The following is a 26,888-nucleotide window of genomic DNA, read 5'->3' on the forward strand; positions in this document are numbered from 1 at the left end:
TTGGTTGACTAGTGGTATACACTGATTAAAAAAATAAACATTAATAGCATTAATCAAAACACTTACTTTGTCATATTAGGAACACTGTCAATGCTGCTGTCATCTTTGGGACGTCACCGCTGAACTTTTTTGACAGCGATCAGCTGTAAAAATATTTGGTCCTGTTTGATTTTCTTTGACTTGGAGTAAAATAATGGTAAGTTTTTTATAAGATCCCCTGGGTTCAATGGCCCTCATTTATCATTCTTGCGTAGAAACGGGCGTATATGTTGGCGTAAGATTATGCTTACACTCCTCTCACCGCCTGATTTATGAAGCTGTGCGTACCTCTGAAATTCAGGTGTAAGCAATATCTGCCCTTCATAAATCCCGCGGCTGAAAACGATCGTCATTAGAATAACACGCCCATATAAATTCAAGTCTCCACCTCACCCACGCCCTCATTTTACGACATTGACACATGGAAGACGGCAAAGACGAGAAACCAGGGAAGTGGAAAGAAACAAAATTTTTTATTTGGGAGTTTAAAGAGCGGGATTAAAGACACATTAATAATTGCATGACGTTTTGTAATATTTGTATTATTATTTTTTATTATTAAAGACGCTTCATTGATATTTAGAATAATAATAATAATAATTATTATTATTATTATTATTATTATTTACTGTTGCCTACATCTAAATTATATGTCTGCTTAATGGTTCGGTTAAGTTTTTTTTAAATAATATTTTAAAATGATGTAGTAACTTTTGTAGTGTGCTTTTCTGTATTTACATACAATTGTTTGTTAGCTAAGATCCAGTTTGATACGGAGCTCCGGATTTAATTTAAATTAACAATTTGTTTCCACGACATCCACATGTTTTACTAGGCTAATTCATAATTTGAAGTAATAATAATTGTAATAGTAATTACGAAATATTATAATAATTAATTCCAAGGAACAAACTGTTGAATATTGGGAACGAATTTTATATTTATGGCCATACTTTAGACTAAATAAGAAAAAGAAGTGTCCATAATGTAGCATAAAAGATAATTTGTAGCCAGATTCCAGGATGAATATTTGCTAACTTTCACAGTCTCTCCGCACTTCCTTTCAATGTTTTCTTCCAGTCTAATCTTAACTTTGATTTTTACTTTACATTTATGTATAAGGCTTGAATTTCATAAATTATTGTAGACGTTTTTACAGATTCTCGTACTAGCAAATTATTAAAGGGCGTTCTGGGTTCAACGAGCGGTGCTGAGCAAGCGGACTTTTTAGAGAGGCGCTTTGATGGTATTACCGCACCGCTCAATGCTCCGCTCTGCTCACATGCTTTGCCCTGAAATGTCAGGTAAAGCGCCCATGCTCTCAACTGAAGGAATACATATGCCTTCAAATCAAATGCTTTGGTAAAGTCTCACAAATTAAACATTGAAGTACATGTTGCATAAAAATAAACACTGACGTTTATAATTACTATGTTTTTGTTTTTTTACAGTGGGTCATCATAATATATCATATTTTAGTTTGTCAGTGCGTTTTGTGGTGTTAGGAATTGTTTGCGCATTTCTGCACTAACTCAAAATGTGCGTACACCACCTCCTGAGCTGGCGTAGGATTTGAGCGTGCCGTACGCCAACGTCCATATTGATAAATCTCAAAGTCACCGTGGTTTTGGGTGTACGCCAGGTGTACGCTGGAAATTTGGTGTACGTACTTTTGATAAATGAGGGCCAATGTGTTTGCCTGACAGAAACTTGATGCTGTTGGGAGAACAAGCGACAGCCGGCATTTTTCCGTCTCCCGAGTGCCTCTCACGTATTAGATTTTGATAGCTTACTTTTTTTCCCCGCCACAGAAAACACCACAGGTTTATCAATGCCACCAAATTATTATTTTGTTTTTGTTTGTTTGTTGATCACAAAGTACAAAGTAGATGTATTCAACACGCCGTTGTTTGCAAAAATGTGGAATGGTGTGCTGTCATTGGTTAAGCAGATTTATTGCATTCTGCAGAGAAGAAGGAGTGGTGTTTATCGCTTAATGGAAAAAAAAGGAGAAAAGAAGACAGAATAACATGGCAGATATTGGATTTTGGCGGTAACTAATAAAAAAATGGCGCTTATTGCGTTTTGGAACAAAACTCTTCAAATATAACATTGATATCTTTAATCAAAGATTGAAATAAATGTTAAATCAAACTTTGATGCACCTAATATCATCATTACATTGTGAGACTTTAACCTGGATTTCAAAGACGGAGTCACGTTTACCAGATCATATGGAAAATACTTTGCAAATAGTATCTGCAATGAATATTCACTAAGAGCAATTTATACAATACCATGTGATTCTAATGTGCACTGGGATATTTTTTTTCACGTTTAACCTCCTAAGACCCTCCTAAGACATACGTGGACATCACATTTTAATAATACTTAATTCTGTGTAACTGAAACCTAATGTACAATGTAAAAACTGAAAAAAAGACAAACCAAAGCTCGGGTCTTAGGAGGTTAAAATATTTTTCCACCTTATCTGGAAAAGGAAACGAAAATCCAATACTACACAGTGCAAGGATAAGAGGCATAATGCATATTTGAACAGTCTTACGATTTGTGTTTTTTTTTTTTTTTTTACTAAAAATAGTTCAGCCCTAGACAGAGAAATGAAATAAGGAAATGGCAGAGACCATCCCTAAGACCGTTTTAATGTACAATCTAATACTCCAAATAGATTTCTGTCTAACAGGCCTATATCCCTCATGGCGTCAGTTGTTGTAATCTTAGGATCCATTTTACACTCGAGCTTGTGTTTCGCTTTCTTTCGAACATCTCTTACACACCCTTTTGATCATCCATCAATTAAACGGGGTGAAAGTTTTGAGCTGTGTTTGAAGGTCGTCACGGCCGGCAAAAAGTAGCAATGATAGTGGGAGTGAATGGCGCCGTTAGCGTGTAATCCGCTGGTGAAAGAGGCGCCAGCTGCTCGCCGCACGCAGACAGATAAGACCCGGGAAACATCACCTGACTGCCACAGAAACCCTGTTGCTTAGATTGTCCTCTAACTCTAAGGGATACACAGCAGACTGCAAACATTTGATTATGGCATTATGATGCTGTGGGGCTGCTCGGATAAACCTACTGCTAACAAACCCTATGCTTTATGTTTCTATATAGATAGAAGCAGACAAATAGCTTTGTGCATAGCACATTTTGCAGGTAACGCTTCATAAAGTTATTTTTTCTTTTTTATTTTAAATGCATTTGGCAAATGTTTCATTTAAAGTGACTTACAGTGCAGTGCATTTAAGCTACAGTATATGTTTAATTTTATCATTATGTGTGTTCCCTTGGATTGAGCCTACATTGCTAAATCAAATGAGCTACTGGAACATTTTTAAAAATCCTCAATTCAAGCCTGTCACCCTCCCACTTTTCTAACATGCAATTACCCTGGTTGTTGACAACAGTGTCCCATGTTGCACATATTGTGACTCTGCACTAAGGCTTATAAAGCAAGCCCCAGTATTGTGCATTTATCCAGGTAACCGTCTGAAAACAAAGCCCTGAGCCATTTCTATGAAATGCTGGTCAGAATCTATTGCAAATTGCTTCATATTCAAGACCTTCGGCCCAGCGGGTCAGCTAAGATTGCACAGCGAGGTCCAGGAGGGCATTACCAGCTACAGCATGCCAACAGATGAATTAGTTTGGCTCTCACACCTCACAAACAAGATGTCAGTACTCTTTGCGCCTGCAGGCAGGGCCAATCACAGGTAAATAAACCCAGCCATTCTCACCTGTACCACACCAGGAGCTTTTATTAAGAGACTGAAGGGCATGTCAGTCAGGACCGGCAGCTAGCCGCGTGCTTAAACTAGTGAAATAAATCGAACACGGGAAGATTGAAAGGCTGGACAAAAGAGAAGAGAGATGGAAAAGGACTGAGTGTAGTATTTACAGGTAAAAGGTACGTGTCTTTACATCCTTTATACTGTGGACTATAATGTAGTGCCAGTGGCACACTGCTGTTGCATATAGAAATGTCACACTTTTACTATTAATTTAATTTTCTTCTGAAAATCGTATAAAAATCTGTACACATTTTCTGTTTGTATCTTAATAAAGAGATCCAAAAATAAATATGGATGGTCTTTAAAACTTTTCTAAAACAACAAAGCTGGTTTTGGCCTAAAGCCCGAAGTATAGACCCTTTTACTGTTTGCACACAATGATGATGTGAAAATGTATGCGTGCGCATATTGGCAACGGATGTACGGCAAGAATCACCAGTGAAGCAACACAGAGAGAGAAAGTTATTTTAAAAAGTTGACTTGATCAACTTTTTTAACACAGCTACCAGATCTGTGTATATAGTGGAGTGGATAGAAGACGTAAGCAGATAGCCGAAAATAAAGTTGCCAGATACAAATATACGTATATTAGTATATTATATAAGTGCAACCAAACGCAACAACCAGACATTTTGATACTGGGAAACCGTTTTAATAAACACGTTAGAATCACTGGAGAACAACACCACTTCTGTTTCCAAAATGCTTGCACGGGCTATTTGATCAGGTGGGCTGTAAAAGGGTCTATAGTCTGTTTTTTTACATGTGCATGATCATATGTGCACCATCAAAAGCACAGCCTTGCAAAGTATAGTTTATTTGACTCGTACGTGTACACAGACGTTTGACGCATTGCAACAAAATGCAATTCATATCCTGGGCCACACTACATACGCAACCCAATCTCAAAAATATTTGTGTTAATTTGTGAAATTTTTTATTATTGTTTTTTGCATTATTGACACTTTCTTTATCGACTCATTTTCTTTTGTGTTTTTTCATAGTTTTTTCCTATATTTTTACCATTGTCGCTTGGGGTTTGGGTTAAAATCATTATCTGCGACTTCCTAAACTAAACCCCAACTCTAACCCCAACTCCAGTCGAGAATAGTTTTAAAAGCGGAAGAAAAACATGTAGAAACCAATGCATAAAATTACATCCTAACGCAATCCCCGAATCTAACCCTGATCCCAAGCAACAATGATTTAAAAATAAGAAAAAATGTTGAGAAAAAAAATATATAAAATGAGACAATAAAGAAAGTTGTGGCACAGACACAAAAAACATTTATAGAAATTTGTGCTGAGTGGCACGAAAAAGAAATTCATACTCCAGAGGCACGAAAAACTGCGGAAAATCGTGTCAATAACACGAAAACATTAATTAGATTTTTTTGTGACAATAACACAACTTGCTGTGAGATACCCTCTAAAAAAATTCAGTAGAAATTACAATGTTATTGCAGCTGGGTTGCCGGTAATTTACCGTAGACTTAAATTTATGTTATTTACTGGCAAGAGTTTGTTCAAAAAGTTAAATAAATTTTAAATATTAACAAGTCTTTATCTTTACAGAATAAAACTATACAATAACAGCCTCATGCAAATCATCATCAACCTTTTTCTTTTTTTTTGCTTCAGATTTTGTTTCCCAGAATGTTTTTCTTGATGTTGTTTTTTTTAGTTTTACTCTGTAAAGACAAAGACTTATAAATGTTTAATGTTCATTTAATTTTGAACATTTAATGTTGCCACTAAAAAACATACATTTAAATCTACGGTAAGTTACCGGCAACCCAGCTGCAATTATTTTTTTTACAGTGTAGGGTAGACATACACGCAAGCGCTAACTACGCATACAATGTACGTAGGGTTTCAGACTTTGCGCACCGAAAATTTTGTCACGTTCACTGTACGTATGCAAAACAAAATTGACCAAACTTTTGCACAGTTTTGTATAAGTATTTGTAACAATGTGTTCTTATAAATAATATATTTATAAATAATTTCAATTAAATTCAAATGAATTTCCATAGTCCTGTCAAAATTTCGCATTGAAGCAAAGTCGCTCCACAGTAACCAAATAGGCAAATTAATAGAAAAAATTTAAATATAGAATTTATGGCAAAGTCTTTAAGCATCAATATTACATTTTTATGCATGATTCCTTTCAAAGTTATAGTAACGCTTCCTTAATTCGTCATTTAATTTATTAAACACTTTTTCCACATCTTCTGAGCTCAGAGCTTTAGATTAACATTTAAAATCTGATTCATAGAGCATCTATTTCATTAACTTTGTTTATTTTCTAGATACACTTTAAACTGTATGCCCATATTAGACTTATTTGCGTCAGTTTTAATTTCTCAAAAATGATTTTAGATACCACCTGTTACAAAATTGATATTTCAGTTAAACACAACTAAAGTCTCCAAAGCCATAAAAGCGAAACATAAGCAATACATTTATTTCTGTTTAAATTGGCATCTCCACAAACTAACAACTGAGAGCTAAAGAGAATCTACATACAGTTATGTGTCAGTGGAGCGACTGCTGTGTGATTATCATCACTTGATAAACTGCGTGAGAAGTAAATCATCTGTCTTGTAAGATTATCTTGTCACGGGATTTGGTTGTGTGTTCAAATTAATCATTCGACTAACACAATGCAACATGTTTAAATTGCTTGACTTTGGTGCTAAAAACCGTCTGATGATTGATTGAAAGCTCTAGTGACTCACACGGTCCTTGAATTTGGGAACATGCAGAGCAATTCATTACATATGAATATGACGTTTCGAAATGTCTTCTCTTCCAAGTTCTTGTCAAAAACATGAGAAAAACAGAAGAGGTGCTCATTATCTTCTCACTAAATCGTGTAGATTGTGTTTTTCCAAACCATGCAGACACCATAATGCAATTTGTTATGCCACCCCCTTCTTTTGAGCTCTGGTGAGGTCTTCTGTTACAGACTTCTAGCCCCATCTAGTGTTTGATCTGATAGGGACAGGACTTCTATTTCTAAGCTTGGAAATGCCGTGTATCAATGTGTGGTATAGTACCAAGGAATTTACGAATGCTCACTTTTGTCACAGCTGATAATTGGCAGGTGGTCATGAATGGAAATTCTTCAAACCAATAAGAATATCAAAGGGTTGTTTTACTAAGAGGTGCACTGAGAATACGGACAAGTTTTTTTGTGCTTTTTCATGCAAATCAAGTAGCTAACATGAAAGTAATCTAATGAGCTGTATTCCTTGAGCTCCTACTCCAATTTGGCCTGCGATGCATCATTCCGCTTCCATAACTGTCAAAATCCAAAGCTGTAGAGAAAATATGTCAAAGGAAATTGGCATGCTGTAGAGTGTTTGTGTTTTCTTCTCTATCTCTCTCTCTCTTTTTTCTATCTTTATTTTGAATCTTGTTTTTTTCACTCTCTCACTCTAATTAAAGCCCCAGCTATAAGCGTTATCCTGGTAATGCTTCCTTAATCTACATCTGGCAACTCATTTGATGAAGCACTTTTCCCATATTAGTATTTTCCAAACAGCTACAGGCTTCAGATTGGCATTCAAAATCTGATTTGCAGGCCTCTTAATTCATTAACTTTGCCTTTTCTTTAAAGCTTTTTTTTTCTTTCTTGGCACATCTAAAATGATTTTCTTCAAAGAAATAAAATGATAGATACAATTTGGGTAATTTAGACGTGGATGGGGAATTAGATAAGCATTTTTTTTTTATAAATTAGCTAGATTTAGTGCAGGCACATCCACAGGGTGGTTAGGAAAGGATGAGAGGTTCATATTACGTCCTATGCTTTAAAATTAGATTCTAGTTTCCTTTCTGTACCCATACCCCCCCCCCCCCCCCGAAAGGTCAACTGCATGATCTCTTGCATTGTAATATTACTGGTGCTACTGTACTGATTCAATATAGAATTTAAAATTTAAATTAAATGTAAAATGGGTTACAAAGAATTTTATATTAAAATTCATGAAACTACTGTTATTGTACATAATGTGTAGTACATCTCAGTATGAATTTCCCATGAAATGATTACCTGTGTTCCTGAATTGGCAGAGCATTGCATTAGCAGATCTCAGGTTGAATCCAGGGAACACACATACTGAGAAAATGTCATACGAGATTTATACATCATCTGAAAGGTGAATAGATAGGCTTTCCATTGATGTATGGTTTAGGATAGGATTGGACATATTTGGCCGAGATACAACTATTTGAAAATCTGGAATCTGAGGGTGTAACCAAATCATCATCGCTTTTAAAGTTTGCCAAATCCTTAGCATCACAAATGATTAATGATAAATATTTTTATATATATATTTACGGAGGGAAATTTTCAACATATCTTTATGGAACATAATGTTAATATTCTAATGCTTTTTGCCATTAAACAAATCGATAGTTTTGACCCATAATGTATTTTTGGCAATTGCTACATTTAAATAGCTCTTTTCTGCAGCATTCAAAGCCATTGGGCTTTACATATGAATGGGGAAATCTTGTAAACCACCACCAATGTGCAGCATCCACCTGGATGATGTGACAGCAGCTATATTGCGCCAGAACGCCCACCACACACCAGCTTAATAGTGTAGAGGAGACCGAGTGATATAGACAATTAGTATATGAGGGGATGATTAGTAGGCCAATGGGCAAGTTTGGCTAGGATGCCCACACCCCTACTCTTTTTCAAATGACATCCTGTGATTTTTAATGACCACAGAGAGTCAGGACCTCGGTTTAACGTCTCATCCGAAAGACGGTGCTTTTTTTGACAGTATGGCATCCCCATCATTATACTGGGGTGTTAGGACCCACACAGACCACTGGGTGAGCACCCCTTGCTCGTCTCACTAACACTTCTACCAGCAGCAACCTGGTTTTCTCCCATCCAAGTACTAACCAGACTCAACCCTACTTAGGTTTAGTGGGCAAGCTGTCTTGGGCTAAAGGGTGATATGCCTGCTTTTGACTGGTTTGTGGTCCAGCGTCACATATTTTATAGACTTGATGGGAGAATGCTACATGTTACAGAATGCTCTAATTTCATCCAGTGTATCCCAACTTATATTTTTAGGTAGCTATCTGACTGTTTGTGGTGCTGTTGGGCGATATTTGTGTATTTATTTATTTGATGGCTATGGCAATTACTTTGACCTTTCAAAGTAAGTTAGTGTAATTAGTAAGGGGGAAAGCATGCATACTTAATCCAAATTCATAATGTTATTTAAGGTTTTTGCAACAATTCTGTGTGACTGTGTTATTTTTAAGTTATTCCTGTGTGGTGAGCAATTTATTTCAAGCTCCAAATTCATTTAAACATGTACATTAAAGGTGATCAGATTTAGACGTTCTGTATGATATAAATTCAATCTGTATACCAGACTCTGTTATATTAAAGAAAGAAAGAAGGCTTTGCCTCTTCAAAAAATAAATAAATAAATAAAGTAATTGAAGACTTAAAGCTGAAATGAAAACAACACTATGGGTGGATTGATTGACGTGTTTACAATCAAGGTTCTGTTGTCTTTATCACAGTATGCTACAGATGATCTGTTTTTCATTTCCATACTCATCTCTCATGTTAAATGTTGTTATAAACCTTATCATATATCATCTGATATTACAAAGAACGTCTCGGTTACGGATGTAACCCTCGTTCCCTGAAGGAGGGAACGGAGACGTCACGTCGTGACCGACGAATTGGGAACTCGCTTAGAGAGACCAATCTGCTTCGAATACTACTAAAACGCCAATGAACTTGGCATTGAGATATTTGCATAATGCTGGCGCCGCCCCGCCAGGTGCGTATATAAGCAGCAGGTGCAAATAGGGAAATTAGCTTCTTATTCGCTGAGAAAGCCGGAAAGTGTGACCGGCCGTAACAGCAGGTGGCAGCAAAATACTCACAAAGGAACCCGGTGGGACACAATGTGGAGCCCGAGCCAACACGTAGGTTCGCGAGGATGCAGCTAGTGAAGGCTGACAGCCAATGCTCCGCAACAAAGGCTGCCAAGGCAGCGGAGGAAGAACAATTCAAACCATTACGCATTTTTGTTCTGAAGGCCTTCCATACTGACACAGTTATGAAGCATCAGATGGAGGCTGCAAGCCGACCTGTGAGACTGTTCTCCGTGCTCCCCCTGGTGAGGAAAGAACACGAGAGGATACAGGCTCAATACGAACACTGTAAAATCTAATGAACGTATTAGGTGTCGCCCAACCAGCAGCTCTACAGATGTCTGTTAGCGAGGAACCACGAGCTAGAGCCCAAGATGAGGCAACGCTCCGTGTGGAGTGCGCTCTCAAATTAAAGGGGCAAGGAATACCCTGAAGATTATAAGCCAGGGCGATAGTATCAACTATCCAATGAGACATCCTCTGCTTAGTGACAGCTTTCCCTTTCTGCTGGCCACCATAACAAACAAAGAGCTGGTCTGAGGTCCTGAGGCTTTGCGTGCGATCCACGTAGAGTCGCAGTGCGCGTACGGGGCACAACAAAGCCACGGTTGGGTCTGCGTCCTCCGGGGGCAGCGCTTGCAAGCTCACCACTTGGTCTCTGAAAGGAGTCGTGGGAACTTTGGGCACGTAGCCTGGTCTGGGCCTCAATGTTACGCTTGAGGCAGCAGGACCAAACTGAAGGCACGAGTCGTCAACAGAGAATGCATGTAAATCCCCTACTCTCTTCATTGAGGCCAAAGCTAGCAGGGTCAGAGCTTTCATTGATAAAAGCTTCAGACTCGCAGACTGCAAAGGCTCGAACGGGGGGGCCTGAAGGGCTTTCAGCACCATGGACAGGTCCCAAGGAGGAATAGAAGGAGGGCGCGAGGGGTTTAGCCTGCGAGCGCCTCTTATAGTGTAATAACCAAATCATGCTGGCCAACTGATCTGCCGTTGATAAGTGAGTGAGTGACGAGCAGAAATAGCGGCGATATCAACTTTAATGGCGAAGGGACAGCCTACCATCTAACCTATGTTGAAGATATAAAGCACAATGTTAATGGGGCATTCTCTGGGGTCCTCGCATTGCAAAGAGCACCAGGTGACGAAAAAGGTTTCATTAAGCGCGTAAGCCCGTCTTGTGGACGGTGCTCGAACCGCGTCGATGGTGTTAGATACCGTTTGCGATAAATCACCTAAACCTTGCGCGCGCTCAACGACCATACATGGAGATCCCACGGGTCGGGGCGCGAGTGCCAATGTGCCCCTTCCTAAGAAAGAAAGTCCTTCCTCAGGGGAATCCGCCAGGGAGGGCTGTCGCGAGGAGCATTAACTATGAAAAACCAATTCCCAGTCGTCCAGTACGGACGATTAATAAAAGGCTCTCCTCGTCCTGCCTGACTTTGCACAGTGTCTGTGCGATTAAGCTCACTGGAAGGAATGCGTATTTGCGCATCCCCCGAGGCCAGCTGTGTGCCAACGCATCCACGCCGAGGCTGCCCTCGGTTAGTGAATAAAATAGGCGACAGTGGGTATCGTCCGGCGACGCAAACAGATCTATCTACGCACAACCGAACTTCTTCCAAATTAGCTGGACCGTCTGGGGGTGGAGTCGCCATTCGCCGGGGCGCGCAGCTCGAGAAGCGCGTCCGCTGCTGTATTGAGCGAGCCCGGAATGTGAATGGCACGAAGGGACCTCAGATGCTTCTGACTCCAAAGGAGGAGATGACGAGCGAGATGCGACAGGTGACGAGAGCGCAAAACCGCCTTAACGGTAAATAACGCAACAGTCGCAATGTTATTGGTGTCGGCTAATACATCCTTCCCTCGCATCTCCATAGCGGAGCGTACAAGTCCCAGATATACCGCGCACCGCTCGCGGCAGTTGGGGTGCTATGCACACCCCTGAGACTGCAAGCCCGTCATACGTGGCGATCATCCCGTGCTAAGGGCATACATGCTACAGAATGCCAGGAGACCTTTCAGGGGGCATTGTCTATCGGAAATGCCGGGTCTACCACGGGGAAGTTGGAATGACACGCAGGTGTAATGTTTACACGGTGTATGCCGGTGCGCCACGCTCTCCTCGAGACTCGATCGTAAGCCAACGCTGAAGCGGTCTCATATGAAGCAGCTCGGGCGGTGTCACAGCCGCAGCATGCTGTCATATGTCCAGGAGCTTCTGAAATTGTTTCAGAGGGACCGCGTACTTCCCTCGAATTAAACCGAGGCAAGTCAGAACTGACTGGTTGCGCGCTCTTGTAAAACACGCCATTTAGTCGATCGAGTCTAATTTCCATACTGAGAAAAAGGATCCTCTGCACGGGGCAAAGGACTCTTTCCCAGTCGACCTGAAGATATAAACGAGCGAGATGCCGAAGCATTAACTCTGTGTTCGCGCACGTCTGCCAAGAACGGGCTATTATAAGTCGACGTACATAAAAGCAGAATGCGAACAACCCTCTCTCTGATATTTTAAAGCCGTGACTAGCACATGGAGACACGGAGAGAGAGAGACAGCTCGAATGATGTACTTAGTATTAATATGCCCACCCCACGACGCAGAGCGAAAAACGGTCTAAAGCGAGGGGAGATGGACACATAAAGTACACGTCTTACAGGTCTAAGGCTGCAAACGATCTGAATATTGAAATACGAGCCTCGGCGTTATCGTCCAAAAGAACACCTTTGTAGAGCCGGTGCGTAAATCAAATCGATCGTAACCCGCCGCGTATTTTGGGTACTATGAGATAAAGGCTGGAAAAACCCTATCATCATCATCATCTCGGTAAGAGGGACCGGCTCGATACATCCTTCGCCAACAGGACATCGACCTTTGCACGCAGTACATGTGCATCGGGCGCTTTCACCACAGTGAAATGAAAGCCCGAGAATTTTGGGGTGTGCCGGATCTTGTAACCGAGGCGGATTGTGCGTAAAACCCAACGAAACGGGCTGGGAACTGAAGCCAAGCACCCAGGCACCGTACGAGGAGAATTAACGACACTACCGAAGTACCCGCGGTGGGGCAGCGAAGCGAGACAGGTGGGACTGCCGGTGCGTCTGCTGTGACAGCATAAGCATCTACAGTATGTGTGTGTGACACTGACCTGAGCCCGCTGAGGGTGACGGTCGTCTGGTCTCCTCAGCGGAGAGCACAGACTCCGAGGAGGGTGCTGGTGGTCCCGTCTCCTCAGCGGAGAGCTGGAACTCCTCAGGACACCCGCTGGCGACAGAGGAGAGGGAGGAAGAGCACGTAAATGCCCGCTCACATCTCTCTCGATCCTCTGGAGACCTGGAGAAGGAATAGGAATGCACTCTTTTTGTGGTTTTGTGGGTGCCGGCTGAGAAGCCGGCGGAACAGAACAAAACGAAACCAAAGATTCTCCACCCGGCCCTCTACCGGTGGAGGGAGCGATGCCATCACCGTCTCCCGTAGAGTGATCCCATCCGAATCCAGGTCGCCCGTCTCAGGGCCGCTTCGATTTCCGTTTACCACGGGAAGCGGGTGGGGCGGGCGGGGCGGGCTGCCGACGGCTGTTCCCCCTCCGTGGCCTGGAAGATGTTCTAGTGGGGGGGGTGGAGGCAGCCGCCGCAGGGCGCCCTCGGCGAGGAGCAGACGGGGCCGCCGGCGCTGGAGGGCGAGATGCAGGTCGCTTGCGCCGGGGCATGATCTGAGCGATCGCCTCCGTCTGCTTCTGGGCGGCGGAGAACTGCTGGGCAAAAGACTCCACCGACTCACCGAAGAGACCAGCCTGGGACACGGGAGCGTCTAAGAACTTGTTCTTCTCCGCATCCGACATGTCCGCCAGACATAGCCATAAGTGGCGTTCCTGGACCACCATAGTGGACATGGCACGACCAATCGCCTGCGCTGTCACCTTCGTAGCGCGAAGAGCCAGATCAGTGGCAGCCCGGAGCTCCGAAAGGACAGGCGAGTCGTGTCCTCCCTCGTGCAGATCCCTCAAGGCCTTCGCTTGATGAACCTGCAGCAACGCCATTGCGTGCAGGGCTGAAGCCGCCTCTCCACATGCCTGGTGGGCAGCGCCCGTTAAACCGGAGGACTGTCTGCAGGCACGAGAGGGGAGGGTTGGGCGGTCCTTCCAAGAGGGAGCGTGAGCCGGACACAGTTGCATCGCGACAGCACGCTCCACGGGAGGGATCCCCGTGTAACCCTTAGCGGCTCCGCTGGTGAGGGAGGTGAGGGGGGAGGGCTGAAACGGCCGTAATCTCATGGAAAGCGGCGACTTCCAGGTTCTAGTCAGCTCCTCGTGCACCTCGGGGAAGAAAGGCACCGGTGGAGAGGGTTGTGACACCCGGGCAGCTCCAAAGAACCAATCATCCAGGCGGGACGGCTCGGGCTGAGGGGGGGGAACCCACTCTAACCCTACGGTCTCCGCCGCTCGAGCGAGCACGGCCACCATCTCTGGATCGAACTCCGGCGTCCCAACCCGACCAGAGGGAGGAAGGGCGTCGGGGTCCACGTCAGGGGGAGGAGGCCCACCCTCGGATGCTGCGGCGTCGGTGGACCCGGAGGGAGGCACAATGGATTCTAGAGACATCGTAGAACACGACGCTGAAGTCTCCATAGGCACATCAACCGGCTGTGGATGAGGAGGCTGAGAGCATGAGGACGAATCCCCCGACCGGCTCAGCACAGTGATGCGGAGGTCGTCCTTTGAGAGCTTCACAGCCGCACCGTGGCGGCGTTCAGCACTCGCATGACGAGGGTTGCGCTTTTCCCGGAGGAAAGACAACCGTCTCCGCAAATCCACAAGGGACATGCTCTCGCAGTGAGAACACTTACCCCCAGCGAACGCTGCCTCTGCGTGCTCGATGCCCAAACACGAAAGACAACGCTCGTGACCGTCCTTCGGACCCATGTATTTGCCGCACCCAAGATCGCACGGACGAAAAGCCATCCTGAAAAGGACGCTGATGTCCGGAAATATACGAGAGAGTGGCTGCCTTTAACAAGGCACAAAGCTCTCTCGTATCACTCTTTTAGGGAAATTCACTCAGATGCTTAGTTGATGAGCGCACAGGAAGGCAACGCACACACTAAACTCAAAACAATAAACAGATGTAGAGCCGTGGAATAAGCGAAGCGTCCGCTGTGGTACTGCTAGTACAACCAACTTCAGCAATCAGATCCCAACAGAGTAGAGTAGCTTCTCAGTAGCAGATACTGCAGGCTTTCGAAGCGAATAAAAGCTAATTTCCCTATTTGCACCTGCTGCTTATATACGCACCTGGCGGGGCGGCGCCAGCATTATGCAAATATCTCAATGCCAAGTTCATTGGCGTTTTAGTAGTATTCGAAGCAGATTGGTCTCTCTAAGCGAGTTCCCAATTCGTCGGTCACGACGTGACGTCGTAGTGACCGACTGAAAGGGAACTGAGGAAATAATGTTTTATTGAGTTTTTTTGTATGTGTGTGAGGGGTTATTAAGGTGTCCCACTGACTCATGCATTTACAGTATATTGCATTCACACAAGCAGACTACTCTGCAGTACTTTATAGCAATAAGTTCAAAGTTCTGGCATGATATTAACAAATTTCAGGGAATTTAAGTGATAATAAACAAACTCAGACTTGGTTAGGTATGGTGCAGATTGCATAAAGTTATTTAGCACTTTATAATCACAAATTGAGTTCTAAATCCTGTTGAAATGTCTGTTTCAGGAAACTCTCCTTCGGATGAATCAGAGGAGCGGGACAAAGAGCCGCGCACCCTCACTTACCCAGCATACATTGCCAGCCTGCTGGACTCGGGTGCCAAGCGCATGGCGGCGGGGGTGCGCATGGACTGCAACAGTCAGGGCCAATGCCCTCTGTCCTGCCACCTCTGCCACATGAGCCCTGGGCCTGCACGTCCTGCAGAACCTGTGCTGCTCAACATCACTAAAGCCACGCCAATTTACGAGCTGGTCAACAGCAATGAAACCTACCAGGTATCTGATAACCAAAATCAAATATGCCATAAATAAGTCAGTTCATTCACAGGTTACCCAGTTTGGGGACAAAAGCTATCATTGGCCGTTGGCAGAGATCAGGAGTGTTTTAGTTGTAATCCAGGCGCTTAAGTTTCTTCTCTGTTACTCAGGCTCTGCAGGAAGCCATGATGAGCGTTTTGTGGTGTTCGGCTAAAGGTGATGTAATTGATGACTGGTGTCGATGTGACTCTAGTGCCTTTGGCGCCGATGGACTCCCCACTTGCGCTCCCCTTCCTCAACCTATGTGAGTTCATAAAAATTTACAGCTTTAATATCCTCCAAATTTTAAGGTCATAGCACGGATCTTAATCAGATATTTGGTCATAAATGATCCCTGTTTAATTTATACCCCTGTCAGGCTTAAGCTGTCCCATTCGTATGAGCCCAGCAGTTCACTGGTCATCATAGAATGGAATCACACAGAGCCACCAATCGGAGTGAGGATTGTTGATTACCTCATCAGTCAAGAGAAAGTGACAGAGAGGACTGATCACTCCAAAGTTGAAACAGGTAAATTAAATCATCATTGATATCACAGTGTACATATTTGGACAAAAGCTACCGTATATTGTAATCCTGTATTGCAATTTAAGGGCTAAGTGTATAATTCAGATCTATGCATTTGGCAAAAACCTCCAGTTCAACAAATGATCCACATCTTTGTACAAGACAAACAGTTGCAAAATTGCTAATGATGCAACGAGAAACAATGCAAATTATAAAATGTTGAAATCAAAGTAGAAACTGAACCACACATTAGGGAAAGCTGTACCAAGACCGTACAATAGACACAAGTTTGAATGTTATCCATGGTCGTTTCACATTCCTCTTCCATGCACTTAGAGGAGTTTGCTGAAAGATTGATGTGGCTTTTAATGGTTTCTGCAAAAAAGCGGTATTTCTGAATGGTCTGACACTCGGGATGAACCAGATGTTAACTGTGTTTTGGTCATTTTTTAAAGCTTTGCCAGGCTTGGAGGACCACCTTAAACCAGCTAAAACCAGCTACCAACTGATCTTAGCTGGATTTTTCAATAGGGTGGATAGTTGTGAGTGACTAATCAATATTTTATGCAAATGTGTTTGTTTGGTAAGTAGCAGTATCTGGCTATGAGAAACAAGTGATGTGATGTACAGTCGTTTTTGCAAATTAAACCCTGACAGGATGATTAAGACCCGATGTGGTGTGTAGTCATCCTGTATCCTCTTGAAGGGTGTGAAAGTGATTGACTGCTGAATGATCATCTCTACTTATTACATGGATCATTGAAATCCTTGTTTCTGATTTGCTAGTCGTGACATTTGCAGGTTTGTTATTCTCGGATAAGAACCCCCCAAAATTAATAACACACGGTATTCCGGATGTTGCAAATCATTTTTACATGTACAGTTTAATGTTACACAAATAATAAATATGTGTTTTAATAAAATATATGATATTATATTTACAAATGATTACACCCAAAAGTGTGTTTGTGACATATGAACGCCTTGTTTTATCTTAAAACCGAAAATAAACATGGTAGGTGTCAGCATTTGTTAAAAATGAGCATATAAAATATTTCAAATCAACATTTTATGTTCCTTACCTTATGAGGTAAATAGCCATGTGATAAGTGGGATAATGTACAGGCAGACAGTTGTTATCACAAAAATAAGCCCAGACAGTGCGATCAGGACCTGACGGAAAGGGTCATGTATCCCACTAAAGAGGCTTTTTTTGCCTATACATTATCTCTTAAATACTGTATATGTATGCATATACATCATTCACATTTATTTCCAAACACTATGTACTGATACAGAAAAAGAAATCAATAATGCTACAATGTTTTATCCGAGAAAATACTTGTAACTATTAAACACTGCCATAAATCGAAATAAAACAATCTATGTGAATAAAAAAAATTTTAATTAAAAAATGTGAAATAAAACTGCAAAAGTAAAATGTCCCAATCCTAACTGTAATACATTTGGCATTTACTTAAGCATTAAAATAATAACCACATTCAAATAAAAATCCCACAGTCCCACTGATGGGATTTTTATTGAGGTTGTATATCTGAAGGACAGCTGTTAAAATGAACCCCTAAAAACCACTCCAAAAACACAATAAGTAAAGAAAGTACAACAAACAGAGGCGGACAGAAGTAAAGTATATTCATACTTACTGTGTATGTACATTTTTCAAGGATTCGTACTTTATCAGTGTTTTTCTTTGGATAAACACTACATTTCATAAATACAAGTTGCTGTTTAAGATTTTATACTTAAAGGTAGGGTAACACATTTTGAAAAATGCTAACGGTAGCCGCCTAGCAATGAAATCCCGATCCCACCCTCAAGTCAAATCGCCATCCAAAGTCATGCCTCTTTCCAAACACATGAACACGCACAGATCAGACGGTCACGTCTCATGTCTCATTCACCAGTGAGAAAACTTTGCAGTACAAAGTGAATAACACTTCCAAAATAACCAACATAAACAACTGGTTTACATCAGAATTAGTTTAAGCACACGTTCGATTGTGTAGACGTAGTAACTATATCGTTATGCTAATCCGGAAAACTAACACAAATTTCATAAGCAACACAATGTTTCATCAAAGTAGAATATCGAATCCATCTCAATACAAACATATCGCGTACCTACCTTACCAAAATAAACAGTGCAACGACCCTTTCAGACCCTTTGCCTCCTGTAGCTGTTTGCATCTCGTGGTAAAGCAGTAAAGTTACCGATGTTAATTTCGGTTTTTGCTCTTGCTGATCCAGGCAGTTTTTGCTGTTGTTGTTATAAAAGATGACTTTAGTTTTGTTGCTCCAGTGTAGGTTGTCAATTCAGCAGAAAAGTTCTCGCTGTTTACAGCCAGAGCGCACGTGAACGCGCCGATGACGTATGGTGTCTGCGTGGACTCGCTGCGCGGTGGGAATTCAAATTACGCTTACGTATGAGGGACATAAAAGGAAACGTCCGTTCGGACCGAAATCTATGATTTGTTGAACATTTTTTGGTCCTACGCCTTTCACAGATGACATAAATTTTTACAAATACATTAAAACAACTTAACACAGTGATTGCTATCAGAATGTGAGGAGACTTTTAACCAGCATAACTAAAAATGTTTCAGGATCAAATCTGTTACCCTACCTTTAAGTACATTAAAAATCTACTATACTCTAAAAATGGATGGGTTATTTTTGACCATAATGGGTAAATATTGGACAGAACACATACTGGGTTAAAATTAACCCCATGCTGGTTTAAAAATGACCTAATGTTGGGTTGTTGTTATGCAACCATGGGGTATTATAACCCAGCAGTTTGGTTACAACAACCCAGCCCCAACGCTGGGTTGTTGTAACCAAACTGCTGGGTTATAATACAACCCCAGTTTTAAGTTTTTAACCCGATGGTGTGTTCTGTCCAATATTTACCTATTATGGGTCAAAAATAACCCAGCCAATATTAGAGTGTACTTTCTTACTCTTACTCTTACTTACTTATGTAATTTGTACACTCAGTTACAAGTACACTAGTACAAAGTAGTACCTTTTTGTCACTGGGACAGTGCATTTTAAAAAGGTCCTAAATTCTAACATTTAGGTACAGACATTTGAGAAACCAATATGTACTTCTAATGTACCAGCGTACTTGTTCCTTTTAGGTACAAAAATGTGCTTCTCGAAAAGCTACCACCCCAGTAACAACTTTTATACCTTCACCTTTTTTCTGAGCGTGTATTAACTTATTCGTCAAATAAAAGAATACATTTGCATGAAAAAAAAACATGTTCCTGATGAGTTTTTTTGGTAATCTGTAATACAGAAATTATCCACTAAGCGCTCCTACCCAATTTATAAAAAAATGAAGCAAAAAAAGATTTATTATTTTTACACTCTGTGTATGTTTTGATAATCGTTCTAAAAACTTTCTTCACAAAAATGCAATTATTTCAGCTTTTTATATATATATATATATATATATATATTTTTTTTTTTTTTTTTTTTTTTTTGGAGAAAATACCCATATTTAAGAGTTTATAAACAAAAAAAAAATTGAGATAGGATGAAACTTTTTCCCCCTGTTTTGTTTGTTTGTTTATTGCTTGTTTGAAAACAGAGGGTCTGTTCTTTCATTTGACATATTTGTATGTTTTTATATTTTTAAAAGAAAAAATTCCTGGAAGGCATTTTGTGAAACTTTTGTGAAAATCACATAAAAAAAGAAATGCTGGCGGGCAACTTTAAAAAAACAAATATATAGCTGCAAGCAGCGTATAACGGGGTTCAAGGGTTTTAGGATCTTGACACCCAGTATGAATTATATAAACCAGCCAGCATGTCTCTATGATGTTGTTTAGCGGCTTGTAAGTTTGAATCATATAAACAAGCCCCAATTTATTTATTTAATACAAATTTGAAGATATAACTCTTCCAGATTGCATCATAACTTGTCATAAATATAGCTTATCATTTTATGAAATTGATCATCACTGGAAATATTATCTTAATTGTATACATTCTTTAAACATCATAAAAGGACCAGGATATATTAATGCATTTGGCAGACGCTTCTATCCAAAGCAACTTACCCTTAAAGGGATAGTTGACCAAACTTTTTTACATGACTGAAATGAAATTAAAAAATAAACATTTTGTTCATCTTAAGCCAAGGATTCCAGTGATTTAAAGCACTTGACATTTTGACTCAAATTGTGGGAGTTATGAATTCATCAACGTGTTTGCCATTGCTGTAGCTCCAACTAGTGATCAGTCAGCGCATTTTTCTTCCAAATGACCCCAGAATTAGTTCATGTATATATGTACCAAATTTGGTGTCGATACCTAATTCATGTCCCCAGTCATAGCCAATTAAGTCCAAGCGGCTCCGCGCACTTCAGACGTTTGGTCATGGTGTGTCGATGATGAGTCGAAAGTTCAACTTTTCTTGATAACTTTTCATATTTGAACTCCAAGGAATATTTCAGCACTTGATTGGTTCTGATTGGGCAAAAAACCTAGGACTAGTTTGTTTTTATTTTTCGAAAATTTTTAATGATTTAAATGAAATCTAATAAATACAATTTGTTTGTCTTGATTCAGTGATTCCAGTGATATAAGGCACTTGATATTTGGACAAAACTGCGGGAGTTATGAGCATCAACGCGTTTGTCATCGCTATAGCGCCACCTGTAGGCCAATCGGGTTTATACTCTCTCAACTTTGCGCACGATTGAGACCTACCATTTGGCAAAATGTCATGTTTCTAGGCATTACGGTTTGCTCTGCACGATTAGTTTTACGGAATAATAATAATAATAATCCTAACAAATACAATAGGATTTCTGCACTTCGTGCTTGAACCCCTAAAAAGGCTGGCAGAAAATGAGTTATATGAAATTTAATGTAATGTAGTGATATAAAAAGTAAGATACAATGTTTTAGAATTTAGTGAAGAAAAACTTTGCCAAAGAAAAACACGGATATAGTTTTTTGAAAAATGTACTTGAGTAGAGTGATAAATACTTCCCTACTGTCCACTTCCCTAAGCCACATTGGAACACAGAAAAACCTGCTTGACAAGTTGATCATTTAAGCCAAAGTTATGAGAAAAACAGCAATGGCTCTGATTGATTGTTCCAAAGTTCAAGACTGTATGATGCATCTGTCAACCAAATCAAAAACACAGCAGAACAGACATCTGTATAGGGATACACTACAGAAACACATAATATAAGCATCTGTAACGCTACATCTGGAATTTCCCAAACAGCATAAAAGCAAGCTTTTGCATGATTTTGTGGACGCAAATAAGCTTTTTTAGTCTGGTGTTTAAGAAGTCTTGAAATGCTCACAGCGTCATTGTAAGATATCACCAATGGTCCACCATGATTGTAATGCAGAGCAAGAGATGTTGCTGGATCATCTAAGCACACCTACCAAGAAAAATAAAATCTTGATAGATGGTTGTTCCAAGACTTTGTCCAACTTTGTGAACCTTGCATAAAATGTATCCCTCATCTATGACCCTGACATAATTAATAATCCGAAATGTACATTGTCTGAAAAAGGATTTAAAATGTTCCTTCACTGTGTTAAGTTATGATTTTTCTATTTTTCACCTTTCAGACGTTGATGTATTTGTGGAATTGTGGATGAAGTGAAATATTTTTGACAGCACTTACTGTATGCGAGTCAAATCTCTGTCACGGCCATAACAAACATCACATGGAGTATCTTCATGCACATCACAAATCTCAGCATGAACAGGATGAATGTACTGTATGTTCATTCTAAGTCTCATTTATCAGACTTCGTGATATTGAATGAAGACCATATTGTCTGCATTTTCTCAGACGCTTACAAGGTTCTGCCAGCGCTTGCTGAGTAAAACGAATTTGTCTAGATTTGCAGAGTAAAATGTACACCATGTGAAAGCTGAACCCGTATTTCTTTCAGCCAGGCACATTCAACAATAACCAACCTCAGACAAACTTTAGTTTATTCAGCCAGGCCCTTTAATACTACAGTTAGCGCTTTTTCCCCTCGAGTCCCATTGTTCCTCTTATTGCAGGAGCTACTGTGCTCCGCAGCAGTTCAGAGAGATTTTATTCCACTTCAGGCTAGAGCTAAAAATCGATTTTCACACAGATGATCAATGATTCTTCAGAAACGTGTGTTCACTCAGACAAGCTTTAAAACAAGTTTCAATAGTTGACCTATGTTTCATGAGGACGCAGAACACACACGGTTTATCGATTGATTGTTTTGCTTAGGTTGGGCACACAGTAACGATGGTTAACCAGTTACCAGACGGTTTATGAAATCTGGTTGCAGCACACACATAGAGCAAGGAGAATCTTGATAGATTTTCTTGTCTTATATCTAAAACATGTTCACACTACAATATTTGAAAATCGTGGAAGATATTTTTAAGATTACCGTGCCCTTCGTGTCACCTTGATGGGTAGAGGATGAAAACATACAGTAGGGAGATTGTGACACATCCGTTATTATTTTTTATGTTTACATTTGCTAGCTACAGTATTACGCTAGCAGCTTTATACACTAACCTACTGTGTTGAATTGAGCTCTTGTTTTACAATTTTACAAAACACCAATTATCCGATTCACGGTTTTACATTACCTTTGGTGTAGATTGTTTCGCATATCCTATTTCAAAAGTCAGTTATTTACCCCCATCCATGATTGGCTGTTGTAGAAGTCAAGTTTGGCCTTTTTACACATGGACCTTCATGTGTTTTCTCTGATCAGATATCTGTCTGATTTGTTAAAACTGTTTCATTTACATTTGGCCACATGAATGTGTCTTAGCAAAATGGATATGAATCTTCTACTCCCACGCAAAATGCAAATACACTATTCATTACTCCGCCTTAAAAAAAACTATGTTTATGCAACAAAAGGCAGCACTTACTGTATGTTTACTGTATGTTGGGCAGGGGACGCGCGTCTCCTTAATGGCTTGTTATAGTTGTGCATCGGTCCTACGGCGTAGGTTCCGCGTCGGTTTTCATTTATACTTTTGCGTCGTCCTCCGCGTCGACATGCAAACACACGCGCAATCCGCTGGTAGGCAGTATCCACGCGTGTAACCACCGTCAGAGAAGAACAGTGACTTTTGTTGCAGTTTGAGTTAAATCACTCCTCAACTTGGCTCATCTTTGTTTTCACCGTCGCAAACTGGAAATACCTATGACGCAGGGTTTTTTTACCTGACGGGAGGGGTTCTGGTGGACCAATCACAGTGCTTGCTACGGCGTAGAACTTACGCACGACTATAAATCGGGCTTTACTCGGAATGAGCTGGAGTGCACAGTATAGAGCAGCAGGAGAGTGAAGGCGCGATGATTTAAAATTCAGGTCCATGACGGGAAAAAGCGTTTACAAAAATCTCTCTCAAAGTTTTATTTCTGTGTTTAATATCATTCAAGTTTGTCAATGTACTCTTTTATTTCTTCTAGAAAGCTTTTTACCTGCTGTCGTCGCTCCATAAAGTAATAAGCTTGTTCTCTTTGTTTGTTTGCCTCTTTGCTGGCTAACTTCCAGGTGACATGAATACGTTAGGGAGGAGTTATGCACTGACATATGTGGTTTCATTAACCAGATGTATTTACACTTGTCCAGTTTCGTTAGAAATGTGTTCCAGACCACTTCCTGAAGTGGTTTGAGCGATCGGATTTAAATCTGTCTCGAAAACGTTTTGGAGGTCATATAGATCAGTGGTGGCCGGTGACTTCTTTTTTCAAATGCGCGCGATGTGAAGTTCGTCACAACATGTATGTAGACCGTCATGTGTGTGATTCACCATTTTTAAATATGTGTTATGCGCTTTGAGTGATCCTATGTGCATCACGTGTTTTGTCAAAATAAGTGCCTGCTGCAGACGCGTCTAAAGGGTTTATGATAAAAGAGACGCTCGCGTTTGCCAGATACTCACATAATCTCGTGTGTAATCAGAGTTTACTGTTTAGGGAGTGTCTTGCGTGTATTTTGTGAACGTGAGCATCTCTCTTATCATAAACGGTTTTGAAGCGTGTGCAGTAGGCACTTATTTTAACAAAACATGTGATGCACATAGTTTACATGACGCAACAAAGACAAATTTTGAAAACACAAGCAACACACATGACACTCCGAACACTTATTTTGAATTTGCGCCCCTCGGAAGAGCCACCACTGATATTTACGCTCTGATAACTATCCGATCAAAGAAAACGCAATAAGTGACCAGGTGTAAAAAAAAAAAACTAAGATATGATCAGGGCAGTGAAAATTGAAAAAACGTGAGCCGAAAATCCTGTAGTGTGAGCCCAGCTTTAGGTTAAATGTAATGTAATCACCTCTGCTGAAAAAGGCGTTTGTGGAAAGAGTTGAGCCTTTCAGGATGAAAGGAAAATTACACGTTAAACAACCCTGCATGAACACAAGAAACACTTGCTACCAGGATGTGATTTCAGTTGTCACAAAGGAAACATCCCACAATAGGTTATTAAAGATTTGAAGTGTTTACTAAAGCAATGTTGTTGAAAAATCCTTAAAATTTGATGTCATTTTATCTGGCGTTGCTGCACTGCTGCCAGACAAAGTTAAGCTCTTAAAAATAAGTATTTCCCCCTGAAAAAGTCAAAGAAACAATCATAAAAGTTATAATGGTTGCTAAGCCCTGTTGCTTGTAAATAATGTGAGTAAATAAGGTTTACACCTGATGTAAAGGTCTATAAAACATTTATTTTCATTTCGCTTCAGCCAGACATCAACCAACCTGTATTTTCTCCATGACAACATTTGGCTTTCCCGTTGCATCTAGACGTTTCCTCTGTTTCAGTCATCTTTATTTAGAGGCATTGCCCAGCGTCTGCCCTCCTGCAGCTTCGTGTTCCCCATCCAATTTGGACGTCGGATCCATGGTGGCTGTTAAAACAGAAAAGAACATCATGTTATATTAAGTCCAAATGTGAAATTGTGAAAAGGGGATTGATGAGGAGATGGCAGAGGTCTTGCTGCAAACCAGTTGTGGCTGGGTGTCTTTTTTTCTTTTCTTCTTCATCCGTAACACCTTGTTCTTTACAAGCCCTTGCTTTAAAAGTGGCCAGGACCAACAACTATTCAGCATTTATTGGAAGGGTCTGAATGTACTCTATAATGTGTCGGGAAAGTGATTTAAAAACACAATATTATTCTTAGCTCTCATGAGAAACATCTTAAATAAACCTGGCCTTCGTTTGCACTTATTACATAGCTCAGGACTTGTTGTACCAGGTGTTGCTTGTGTATGCCAGGGGTTTTACGATAGTTTACGATAGCAGGCCACGGCCTCCGTTTTTTCTTTTACTTGTTGATTTTATTTTATTTGACTTGTTGATATGTTTTATCATTGTTTAAAATGTTAACATAGATAAAAGAAGCCAATGTAATATAAAATATGGGTAACACTTTACTTGAAGGGGTGTATATAAGACTGACATGACACCTTTATATTCATGACATGATATGTGTCATGAACATAAAGGAAATGTTATGCATGTTTATGACAACTGTCATTAAGTGTCATTTGTTCAATTATGTCATTTTTTGTAAACAATAAACTGACACAAAGACATTAATTAGTATCAGTTGACATACAACAACGTAGGAACGGTCCTCTTTCAAGACGCTTGTAAACACTGGGGCGGAGTTTCGCGTTCGTCCTCTGTGACCTCTTGACGTCATGACGTATTGCGTGGGGTCGCGCTAGCGCATCACAGGACCGGACCTAGATGAAAAGTTGTGGTTTAAAAGTGCATATTTTTTATTTTAGTTTCGCTAGATAAGACCCTTATGCCTCGTTTGGGATCGTTTATAGTTCTTTGTAACTGCGTTGAAAAAAAATGTTAAGTGTTGAGTTAAGTATTAAGTGTTGGGCTCTATTAAAGTCCATTAAAATAAGAAAAATCCTGCAATGTTTTCCTCAGAAAACATAATTTCTTCTCGACTGAACAAAGAAAGACATCAACATTTTGGATGACATGGTGGTGAGTAAATTATCTGGATTTTTCTTTTAAGAAAATTGAATATTCCTTTAATACTCTGTCAAATAGTTTTATAACAGCATCATGAATATTTTTCTTGACCTCAACGTGCAAATTGAACTTGACATTAAAATGTCAATTAGTGTTAATACTGTGTCAAATTATTTTAAATACCTTGCAACCGACATGTCAAAAGAGTATACTTATCTTTGCAACAAAGGGTTCTGAAATGTAATGAATTAATGTAATGTAATTAACTGTTTTTGCTGTGATATGGACCCAACGCTGCATAGCTTAAGCCATTATTGTACTGTTTTCATTTAATTTGAGGTAATTTTAGATCATTTTAATAATAATAATAATTATTATTATTATTATTGGATGATTTTTTTTCTCTAGATGAAACTTTAAAAAAAAACTAAAAGAATATTCATGATGTTGTTAAAAAACTATATGACAGAGTATTAACACTTAATGACATTTTATTGACAAATTGTATTTGTATGTGTTGGTAATGTCAAGTTGTCATGTTCTGATGTATTAT

At 40.4% G+C, this 26,888-nt stretch overlaps 1 protein-coding gene across 4 annotated transcripts in view; it reads left to right on the plus strand.

Annotated features, from left to right (window-relative positions):
- The window catches only part of astn1 (astrotactin 1), a 354,343-nt gene that overhangs the window by 304,777 nt on the left and 22,678 nt on the right, over positions 1-26,888 (plus strand). For all 4 annotated transcript variants that reach the window (XM_065276610.2, XM_065276608.2, XM_065276609.2 and 1 more), the window contains 3 exons: positions 15,499-15,767; positions 15,920-16,053; positions 16,168-16,319. In XM_065276610.2, the coding sequence (XP_065132682.1) occupies positions 15,499-15,767; positions 15,920-16,053; positions 16,168-16,319 (555 nt within the window). The remainder of the gene's footprint in view (positions 1-15,498; positions 15,768-15,919; positions 16,054-16,167; positions 16,320-26,888) is intronic.

Source organism: Paramisgurnus dabryanus, chromosome 6 (genome assembly GCF_030506205.2).
Source record: "Paramisgurnus dabryanus chromosome 6, PD_genome_1.1, whole genome shotgun sequence".
In the NCBI taxonomy this organism is placed as follows: Eukaryota; Metazoa; Chordata; class Actinopteri; order Cypriniformes; family Cobitidae; genus Paramisgurnus; species Paramisgurnus dabryanus.